At 36.5% G+C, this 12,187-nt stretch overlaps 1 protein-coding gene across 1 annotated transcript in view; it reads right to left on the bottom strand.

The window, feature by feature from the left end:
- Positions 1–1,070: 1,070 nt before the first annotated feature.
- LOC137394536 (uncharacterized) overlaps positions 1,071–12,187 on the bottom strand; it is a 32,108-nt gene continuing 20,991 nt past the window's right edge. The window contains exons 10-13 of the mRNA XM_068081262.1: positions 9,628–9,804; positions 8,100–8,305; positions 6,970–7,200; positions 1,071–2,186 (exon numbers count right to left, since the gene is read on the bottom strand). Of these exons, the coding sequence (XP_067937363.1) occupies positions 1,803–2,186; positions 6,970–7,200; positions 8,100–8,305; positions 9,628–9,804 (998 nt within the window). The 3' untranslated portion in view covers positions 1,071–1,802. The remainder of the gene's footprint in view (positions 2,187–6,969; positions 7,201–8,099; positions 8,306–9,627; positions 9,805–12,187) is intronic.

The following is a 12,187-nucleotide window of genomic DNA, read 5'->3' as shown; positions in this document are numbered from 1 at the left end:
GAGCAAGGTTATGTTTTCAGTAAATATTAGTTGCTTCAATGTTCAATAAATGACTGATTGCAAAGTTCCGAACAAACATTTGTTAAGTGATTACATGGCAATATTTTAGTCTAGTTCTAACACAAATTATATTTTAATCCTGTAACAATAGTTTTTTATCAATATTTTAAAAATATTTACCAAAATAATATGTTAGCAATAAGCAACCTTGTATTGACAGCATAAGGTTCTTCTCCAGGATCATTTAAAGTTTGCAGCTGTTTGGTTACATTTATATGAGTGGCTCGACCTGCCCCATAACAAATTATTGAATGGCTCTACCTGCCCCAAATGTGGGGCAGGTAGAGCCAGGGGAAGACCTTTACTAAAATCATTGTAAAAATCAAAAGCATTATTTTACAGGTTTTTTCTTTGACGCACTGCTGCTAAACATTGTGGGGTACATTAATCTCAAATTTTTGTGAGAATAGTTTCAATAGTTTAAAAATTAACTTAAAAAATAGAAAATGTGGCTCAACCTCCCCCACCTTCCCCTACTTATTTTATATTGCTACACAAACATACTATAAAGAAATACCATCTTACACTTTAGGATTGGAAGACTTCGATATAAATCTTCAGGATATAATCTTATTTTTGTAAATACTGGTATATTACATGAAAAGTACCTTCCTTCGGTTAAAGACAAGATAAAAAATCTTCAAATATTAGAAATCTTTCTCCTATCGACTTGATATAAGATTTCAGCAGCTTTACAGTTGGCGTAGCTAGAACCAAACTACATTAAATCATAAACTGAATAAAATCTACGTTAACTAGGTAGCCTGGAGAGCTACTAAAATGTAAACGAGAAAATAAAGATAGTAACTCAGATGCATGAAAGCTGGAATGTATCATAGCAGACTTGAGTCATATCTTGAAACAAGCAGCAGAAAGCTCTCAAACTCTTCTCAACTCTAATTGCTAAGCTAAAATGCAATGTTGCCAAACCTAGTCATAATTTATGATTACACATTTCTGGCTATTCAGCTACGATGAGGCTGACTTTAATGTATGCTCAATACTCTATGCCAATGTTTTTATTCACCCGACTCTTTCACAACAAAACTTTTTGCTTGTTCCGATGAAAATATTTCTTGCCAAAAGATCTTTGGCCGACTGACAGACACTCAGTATTTTCGCTGTAAAGGTTACAGTTTGTTTAAGGGCTTCAAAGTTCATTGAAATCGGCACAAAATTCTACACGATGATTAATGCATTTGAAGTACAGAAGCCGCTAATATTTTTCTAGTTAGTTATAACCTGCTTTAAATTCGCCACTTCAACTATCCTCGGAGGAATGCGCTTCGTGTGTTGTATTACTTTCCCAATTCTAATAAATAAAGGCAAATTATCAATGACAATCTTATTATTAGTCGACATTGGTTAAGTTTTGTAGATAATCTACGGTATATGCTAACATGTAGACTGTGCGAGCCTTTTGAAGTCAGCTGTACTATAAACTTGTTATTAAAAAGTATCACGCAGAATGTTTCTGTTTAGCAATGGTGCATGAACCTGTTCAGTAAAGATCACCTTGTCTCGTGCTTATCAAGTCAATCATCGCTTCAGCCAATTATTGGTTGAGAGCAAAACGAGATTTATTTCTGTTTCCCACATGTTTTGCTCAGCTTGGGGACAAATAGAACATAGTAGTGAATACAATAAACAACTAAAGTTAAGCTTGTAAAAAGATGAACTATCAACAAGAATACAGAACGAAGAGGACTTGATATCTGAAAAAAGTTAAATACATGCTATACTCAACGATCGACACAAGTATCGATATCTGCGTGTCGATCTGAGTGGTTGCTTTGCTTAATATTACATTCTGGAACTGCTTCCGCTTGTCGTTTTCGACTTGTTCTTTTGATACATGGATTTGAGTAGTAAACTTCATCCGGATTGTATTTCTTTTGCTTAGGTATTCGTTTACCAAGCTTAGCAGGGCTTGAGTGAAACAACATTTTTAATGGTCCATCAGAAGTTAGAGGACGTGGCTTGCTTAGCCGATCCTCACTGAGTTTTTTCAGAGGGGCTCGATTTGACTCGAACAGCTGCTTTTTCTTCTGGAAAACCTGCCACAGCTCTGATCCGATAGATACACCTCGAGGCTCAGTTCTCTGTCTCACCTTAACTGTTGCCAACTAAAATGGAGACAAGAAATGTGACAGCTGTGATCCTACAAAAACTATTAATTGAAGATTGCATATACCAGCAATACGCATCGAGTTGTGATAGGAAATTCGTTAACAATTTCCGGAGGTTACAACTCTTTCATCTTCGGATTTTTCGCTGAAACTAATCACAGGATTGTCTCCCTTAGACTATCCTTTTCTGCTGGAGCAAGAGTGCATATGAGATGAGAGCATAAACAGACAAATCAAACTATTTTCATGTTTTAAAGAAATAACAAAACGAAGAGTCCATCACTTTTGTTTACATGTTTGAACACGCTTAGTTAAAGTAATACAATATAACATGTTCTACAACTGTTGTGATAAAACAAAACAATGATCCTCACCTATCGGATTAATGGCATCAACACTGTTAATGAATAAGCATGATAGTACCATTCTTTATTTGCACGTACTTTGCATCAATTGTAGCTTGTATGTTGTGGGCATATTTATGAAAAAACAAATTTAACCTATAACTCATATATCTGGTTCTGGCTTACTTGTCTATCTTTCCAATGGTTAGGAACATGTTTAAAAATATTCTGCAGTCAAAATGAATCTTACAAATAACTTTCTTGTATGCGGCCTTCTATTTGAATGCTAACTTTATTTGAAGGCCATCTCTATTTGAACGCCACTATCGGAGAAGGGTAAAAAATAAAGCGTTACCCTTTAATTGAACGTCACTTCTATTTGACCGCCACTATTCGATATTCTTGGTATTTACGAACCCATAAAAGCAAGTGATCAGTAGAAAAGTGTCCACAAAATCGTACTAATAATGACTCATTACATCAATAACAATCCGTTCGTTGTTTCTGTAAGTATCGAAGTCCGTTTTCTAACTACATGTACAAAGCTTTACATTTTGTTTGTTAAAGCTTTGAATGCAACGCCATAGAAATAATTAACAACTGTATTAGGCTAATAATAGTTCCTTGCTTAACACTATCTTGATACTTCAATATTGTAAAGTTTTAGCATTTACTATGGAATCTGTGCTATTACGTATTTTGAGGCTAATTTGGCTACACACGATTTCTTTTTATTTGCGCGAGAAGTGTTTATTCCAAATGGCACTGCAGTAAAAGTTTTGCACCCCAAAAAACATGTTTGGACGCTAATATCAACTAGCTTAGCTGTAAAGAAAAGAAATTGAGACCAGAAGACACTGTGGAAGGTATTGAACAGCTAGAAGAATATAAAATGGTTCCAAACGAAAACAACCATAAGAGCTCAACTGGCTGAGCAAATGATGCTGATATTTTTGTTTCAAAAATGTTAACTTTTGTTTCTGAATGTATTATAAATATGGTTTGTTTATGCCACTTGTTCTTGAATATATATTTCTAGCATTTGATAGATTATTATTACATAACATATAAATTTCTTGATTTATAGCATATTACTTGATAACATCCTTACAGGTATTTTAACTCGGCTTACAATGGATCGACGCTCATAGCTGTTCTATTGCACATAAGTCAGTTTTTGCTACAAACTGTATCAAACATATCAATGAACGCCATGAGCTTTTATGCAACATTGTTAAACCATAACTGCCACGAACAACTTTTATCATATTTACTAGGTAAATCAAACATGCTGATTCCGATTTTGTAATCAAAATAAAGATTAGGCCACTAACTTTCAGAGTAATGAAGAACTTTTTATAGCGTTTTAATATCGGTCTCGAAAACAACACGATCGGCATAACAAGCTCCGCCCATAAATACTTGACGTAACCTAGCTTTTTAGGAACAGAAGTTACGTAGGGATGTTTAGACCGATTTAGAATAATAGAGATGGGTGTTTTAAAATCTATTAATATCTAAATTCAGCCTTAAAAATAATATCAGTCTTTTCTGAAAGGTAGATAAGCTATTTAGCATTGCATATTTAAAAAGCGCAATAACAACGCTAGCTCGTGATAAAACCGCGCTTTTTGAGCTCATTTTTCTCGGCGTCCAGCCCATTTAAACGTCATGTAACAAGCTGCGAGCAATTTTAAATAGTTTATATCCCTTTCATAAAAAACTGAAACTATTTTACAGGCTGGATTTATATAATAATGGGTTTTAAGACACCCATCTCTATTATTCTAAATCGGACTAAACATTCCCAACTTCTGTTTCTGAAAAAGCTAGGTTTCGTCACATATTTATGGGCGGAGCTTGTAATGCCGATTGTGTTGTTTTTGAAACGGATATTGAAACGCTTTAAAAAAGCCTAAATGACTTTGAAGGTTAGTGGACTAATCTTTATTTTGAGTACAAAATCGGAATCAGCGTGTCTGATTTACCTAGAAAATACGATAAAAGTTGTTCGTGACAGTTATGGTTTAAATATAGTTATAAAATAAAAATATGCCTTCAAATTTAGAAATAAAAAATTAAAAGCTCGAACAGATTACACAGCAGGGCACAGGCTATTATATCACCACAGGTAATTGTAAACAATAAATATCAATTGGTAGAGATATTTCTTGAATTCCCAATGCATATTTATTTAGAGATCTACGAAACGTTGGAGGTAAGTTAGCAAATTTCTTGCATCCAAAAAGTTAATGTTGCTCCGCCTAAACTAGAGTGCCAAATATAGATGTCATTCGATTCAACAGTAAGGGTTAAATTTATCTTATCAATATTCCGATGAAGTGTTTGAAAATACAACGCCACCTTTTATTTGAACGTCGCCTCTAATAAAGCGCCACTATACCGGAAGGGTTGAACAATAGAACGCCATGGCATTCAAATAAAGGTTTTATGGTATGAAGCTCTAGACTGATGTCGTAGAACTACCATTGGATTAATGTTGATTCCACCTTCTCAATGTGCCAGACATAAAATAACTGAGGCTATTGACAAATACATGATGCGCTGAGACGTGAAGCAAGGAGGGATCACCGGAGAGAAACTCTAATAATATGCGATTAAAAATGTTTGACTTGGTATCAAAGTACCTGTATTTCAATCAGTATTAGCAGATTAAGGTAATATAAATTAGTGACAATATTGGGTGACACCATCAGATACAATCACATTTGTCTGTGAGAAATTTTTTGCAAATTGAAACAAAGTTGCCTGTAGCACGATTGTTTTTTCGAATGTAGGTGCTTGGCTTGATTGAACAATGTGACAAGGACTGCTTCACTGTTCAACGCTTTAAGATGAAATGGCTTGGTAAGGTTTCACCTGTATGAATTACTAGTGATACAAACTTAAAATTATATGTAAGCTAAAAATGATAACGTATTTATCTTCTTTGAAAGCAAATAATATACTTGAAAAATGTAACAACGGCTAATATAATAAAAGTTAAAAAACCGTCTGCAGACCAAAGCACCTCTGACCGCGGTATTCTAACTTGCAAGCCGTATTCATTTAATTATGGTAAACAAGATAAGCAAGGTAACAACTTATATAAACATGATTGCATTGGAGCATAGAGTATACTGTAAGTCATTGGAAGTGCTTGGAACAAGTTACAAGTACCCATAAACATGTTTATTCACAGAAACTGGGGTAGGACGAACTGTTAATAAAGGAACTAGCTGTTGCTATGGAAGCAAGTGAACAGACTCGATAAGATTCCCTGGAATCATATGCAACGGCAAAAATTTCAACAACTAGAAAATATATGAATCCAACACTAAATACGTGACAGTTGTAAAATTGCTTTCACCTTACCTTTAATTTCAAAATAATAGTGAACAGCCAATTTCAGACACAATGCCATGTAGATGTATACTGTTGCTAACCGGAGCATCACTAACATCAGTTTTGGGTGATTTACAAAATTGGCGGGGTATCATATGCATATAACAGGAGTTACCCATACAATAGTAATACAGCTATTTACATTGCGAATGCCGTGTCTCGCAGGCCAGTAAATAAACCATCGAATAGTGTTGTTAAATACACCGTTTCAGACACGCTGTGCTACCATGAATACTCTCAAATTCATTAAAACTGCTAATGTTTCGTTTTAAGTGTGACGGTGAAATTCATGTCCAAGTGTTGCTTGAGTATTCTACGATGAATATATTTTCCAGCTATATTAACGGATGTATACTGGTTTATTCAATTTTTTCTTCTAATTTCAATCACTCCTCCATACTACACACAGATGGGTATACTCATGTTTCTATCTGATTAAATTTCCTGTTGTGCCATATTCATGTGAAACAATCTGGTACGAGCATGTTAAGCAGAAACTTCTATATAACTTCCAAATTTTAGGTCATATAAACAGTTTTTTTGTAACTCCAAAATGCACACGAATCTTCGACTAATAGTTAAAAAAACAATGAGCAATCATTTGATGACCTATAAAAGGTCACTAGTGGTAACAGGAAGGACATCCGACATTGAACTATACTCTCCATCAGATCAACTCATGTAGATTTATCTGCAGTCTGACAAGCAATCACTCAGAGTTGAGTTTAGTAAGAAAAGAGGTATTGGAAAGAGGAGATATTCAACTGCGCAATAATAACAAGAACTGTATTATAAACTAAAGAACGGTGCAACGCTCTACCTCTCTCACACGAGGTTTCCCAACCTGCGACACGTGGGGTACCTTGCTTGAAGGTGATGCAGTTTGGCCAGCTTTTAAGGTGCTAGCGAAAGATTTCTTCCCACACAGGCACCCCGTGGAGCAACTCAATCACGGGCGGCCACAGGCCCTCGCTCCTTACAACAACAAAAAATAGTAGCTCTAGTACTTGGGAAAAAGCCAGATACCTCACCTTTCTGTTAGTGTGCTGGTGCTTTGAAAATGATCTAAGAGTGTAGAACTGGCGGCAGGTGCAGCACTGAATACACGGGGAATGGAGAGACTTGAAGAACTCCATGTACAACTCTCCATCCTGAAATGCCTTTTTCCCACTTCTCTTAGGAACAAAGTCTATGTGTCTAATATGTACAATCTCAGACTTTGTCATCACGTTCAGCATTGGTTCTGCTACCGCATTCTCCAGCTGGTGACAAAGATGACAGGTAAAATACATTACAAAAGCATTACCTTACCAAATTAAAAGGAAACTGTGAAAATTAGACTAAGATTTTACATGCTGAAGACCTTTTACACAAGTAATGAGAGACACGGATGCAATTATTTAACATTTGAGAAGTAAAACAGTGAGGCTCAATGGGTTTGCGCAACCACGGAGTCTATACACTGTATCTATGCAACTATGAGCCAACAATGATAGGACCTTGGGAGAAAAACTGCTAGGTAATAGAGGAAGGCCTATTGCCAGCCATTTAAGGCTATCTACTAATTAACAGGATGTAAAATGCTAAGATATGTTTCAAAATGATCTATAAAAAACAACAGTTGGGTCAAAATAAGGCCTAGACCTGCCATGCGCGAATTGTTGGGCAATCAATGGTAATTCCAACATCTTAAACTTAAACCGCTGTTGCTCACAGAATGACCAAATGCAACAGACTAGCAAACCATTAAATTGAAACTGTATGCTCTGTCGTGTGAAGTCAAATACCTTTGAGCATAGGTTATTTTGACGTCTCAGAAACAAACACCATGTTTAAAATTGATAATTTTATTCTGCAATCCAAACTGTCAGCATTGACCTTGATTTTTATGATCATGGATAAAGTAAACGCATGACAGTTGCATACATTGATTAAAACAAGATAACTCTATGTGTCAAGGTTAGCCTCATTAATGTCTTTAATGAAGCTACAAACTATTCATTTCATTGCTTGCGTTAGTATAAAATTCAGCACACTTGCCAGGCACAAACTTGATGAAGGATATGGATGGACAACTCCCCTGTTCATATTTATTCTTAACTTACAAGCTTTAGACAAGATGCAACTTGTATTGCGATTAAATGTTCATTAGCCAACTTACTTGGGAATTATGCACGACTCCCGTCTCATCTGTCAATGCATTATGGGAAGGTAGGTCACTACCACGCATGGTTGGTGAAGCCGTTGGTGATGGCGGGTTGTTATCCGCCAGAACATCATCAGTAACATCGACAGATAGAGGCTCAGCATGCGAGTCCGCGTCTAGGCACGGCTGTACCTCTAGACACTCTCCAGTTGTCACTGGTTCTGAAATAACACATTTAATACCTGTCTAGACATACAATAGAGCTAAGTATTCAATTAGACACACAACTTGGCTAAGCATGAGTGCACTAATCAACCAGTCCCCCAGCTTTATTTCTAAATCCTGAACGTGTCAGCATAGCTCAAAGGTAAGTTTGGGTAGGTCTGTAATCCAATGAACATTATTACAGAAAATAGACACACATCAGAGATGCGCAGCAAGCTGCTCTAGCCAAACTTGAGTTAAACTACACAAACAGGGAGGGAAGCAAAGTAGTAATTGAACATAATGAGCAGAAATTGTCGTGGCAGTATAGGCTGGCAGTAGAGGCGAGTGTTGTGGTTGTGAGCACATCATTGATTTTATAGTGCTAATTGACTAACAGTGTTTTTCAGCTGGCAAAACTAGTAAATAAGGAGGGAGGTGGAGTTGAAGGACAAACTGTGAGACATTTCCAGAGCGTACATCCTGTATATATCAATAACCGCTGCCATGTTAATGGGCTACTGTACATTCTCACGCTAATCCAGCGTTAGTACATCCTCAACCTACTATAACCGCGCATCGCTTTACTCATTGGTACAGGCATTACCATTGTGCACATAACAGAACTAAGCATCAGACCGAATGGTTATAAAATGGCTGGCGCTGATAGAAACGCATATTGTATTGAACTTCAGTTGGTACGCAAACAATTTTTTGCCCACCACAGTTTAGAGTTGTTTAATGAAAATACTCAAATTGCAGTTAGGTAAAAGCAACACACCACTATACGCTACAACATGCAACAGGGAAACATCACAGTTATGCCACAACATGCATAAGGGAAATATTGCAGTTGTAGCATCAGATATGACTCACAAAACGTTTATCAAACAACATATTGCGTTACCTATCCATTCACAGCAAGGGTATATGGCGTGACTGTCTCTTGCATCACCATTACTAACTATACGCTGGTCTACTACTGTAAACAGCCGTTTCCTAGTATGCATAGCTAACTAGCTCACACACAACTAGTCGATTATCTATTCACATGCTACCGCTATATCTATAGAGCATGAGGAGTGCACAATCAAAGAAGGGAGGCTGAGATAGAGAAATAGGGTAAATCTAATTGAGCTGAGTGGAGTTTTAGCCGAAAACTAAATGTTATCTGTATAGCCCAGGATCACACTAGAAGAAGCCCAAGTTATTCTTAGTGTTTCTATTTGCTATACCATGACGATAGCAAACAGGATTGGCCAATTGACAAGCAGCCTCCAATGACTGCTCAAACAAACTTAAACTAACAGCTAGTTCTCAGACTAATAAGGTCAAGTACCGTTGGCTGTAGCCACTGATAGACTCCTCCGAGCTGACTTGCATGGTTTGCCAGTTCTGCGGGTCTTACTCTTGCGTGGTTGTACCAGCCGGTCCATCAAACTGTCTGGTGATTGGTCCGAGTGGTAGCCTCGATCACTCGCGTTCTCCTCTTGTCCCGCACAGGGTGTTGCCTCACCTAGCAACATAGCAGCAAGAGCTACAGTACTTTTGCATGCTGTTTGAGGCTAAACAATGTTAGTAACAAAGCATTGACACATTGGAGGGCGAACCGAAGGAAGGTGAATGAAGAGAATTTATCAGATAAGTTAACAATCTCAATTGCCTGTTAAGAACCTGTATCGAGCGAATTACACTGATTTTTCATGTAAAAATTGACTATCTGTACTCAACTGAAATGATTTGTTACAATAGATGAATAAACTGTTAGTGTTCTCAACTGTTAGTGTTATAACATGACTACTTTTGCTCGGCGTAGTGTATTTTGCTATACAGACAAATAATTTTCATCGCAAGTGGATGTGTGGAACATTAATTGGTTATTACTAGTGGCTATCTTGTAATGAATTTTATTGGCCTATCACCAAAAGTAAGCAAATTTTGCGTTACTAACTAGTGACACAAGCAGGTAACCTACATAAATAGCCTATATAAATTACAGCTGCAGTCAAGTTTTGAATATTATTTTCTAAAAAAACACTAGTCGTAGTGCGCCATTGAATGTGACGCACAGCAAATATATGAATATTACAGTTTTTTACCATTTTAATAACGCCGTAGTGTACACTAAGTGTACTAGTTCTTTTGGCTTCTGGAAATCCAGTTACAGTGAAACTCGGCTAACTCGACCTTCACGGGACCGAGAGAAAGTGTTCGAATTATCAGAACGTTCGAGTTATGAGAACACTGTCACAAGTGCATGTATTTATCAGTACATATACAAACTATATATAAATCAAAAGCATTGATTGCTCATTGCAAGTTAAGGGGCCTTTCATGTAATGTTTTAACAATTTTTATCAGAAAGTATAAATATTTTCCTATTACTTGAGATTTGTTTGTTTTAGGTGATGTGACTGCCAGGACGTTTTCAGTTTAAAATAGGCAAAACTTGATCGCGATTGAAACACTCAGAAAAAAAGACATTTTTCTTTTGAGCGTTTTAACAAAAACCAATTTTGCCGATTTTCCTTTAAGTTTATCTGAAGGTTACCTCGCTTCTTCTTGCTTTCGAAAGGCTATCCCCAAGCGGCGTTTGGTAAAATTTTATTTTTTGCAAACCTTTAGAAAAGTCGTTTTGCCGATAGTGGTAACAATGCCGCCTAAGAACTACAAAAAGTTGATGTTTATCTCTATGGCTTGGAATAAAGTGATATTCTAAAGCGATAATAACCGTCTCGGTAGCCGTTGGGAAAAAATGGTCGAGTTAACTTAGTTAAGGTCGAGTTATCTGCGAATTATTTGAGTTTCACTGTATTTTATTGTCCTTGTGGTCCTCGATAACATTGCCTTACATACTAAATAAGATGGTTGTGCACCGCTTTTGCTTTTGGCAGCCCAGAAATAGTATATTTATTCCAACATGCACCCCAAAGGCAGTGCACAAAATTTATTGCATGCTCAGCAAAGCATACCGATCTGTCTCCCCTCAGCTATGAGCAGTCCATATTGAAATTAAATGAACACTTTTACACGACTTGGCATACCTAAGTGAAACCTGTATTTGAATGTCACCTTTATTTAAACACCACCTTTATTTGAGCGCCACTATGGAAGAACTGTTGAAAAATAGAGCGCCGCCCATTAATTGAATGCCACTTCTATTTGACCGCCACTTCTATTTGAACACTACTTCTCCTTGAATACCACTATTGGACATCCTTGATCTTTACGAACTCATAAGAGCAAGTGATCCGTAGAAAAGTGTCTACAAAACTGTACTAATGATGACTCGATTACATCAATAACAATTAATTCATCTCATCGTTTCTGTTTGCATCAAAGCCCGTTTTTCAAACTTCTGTTTTAACAGTTTTTTGTTAAAACCTTGAATGCAACACCATAGAAATGATGAGTAACTATATCAGGCTAAAAGTAGTTCCTTTTTGAATGCGGTCATAATACTTCAACGTATGTGAAAAAAGTTTTGCACATTTACCATGGAATCTATGCTACTACATATTTAAAGACTAAAAAATTCTGAGGTTATTTCGATTACACACGGTTACTCTTTATTGGTGCAATAAGTGTATAAATGTGTTCTAAAATGCAGCGCATAAAAGTTTTGCTCTGCTAAAAAATTGTTCCAACGCTAATGTCGACTACCTCAGCTGTGCAGAAGAAAAGTTGAGGTCAGAAGACCCTGTGGAAGGTTTTGATCAGCCAGAATAATATGGAATGGTTCCAAATGAAAACAATGATAAAGAACACACTGGCTGAGCAAACGATACAAATATTTGTTTTAAAAATGTTTAATTCTGTTTCGGAATGTAATATAAATATGGCTTGTCTATGTCACTTGTTCTTGAATAGATATTTTTAGCATTTGATAGATATATATA

The sequence above is a fragment of the Watersipora subatra genome, chromosome 1 (assembly GCF_963576615.1).
Source record: "Watersipora subatra chromosome 1, tzWatSuba1.1, whole genome shotgun sequence".
NCBI lineage: Eukaryota > Metazoa > Bryozoa > Gymnolaemata > Cheilostomatida > Watersiporidae > Watersipora > Watersipora subatra.
The sequence above is the reverse complement of the archived record's forward strand: the minus strand, read 5'-3'. Positions and strand labels throughout refer to the sequence as shown.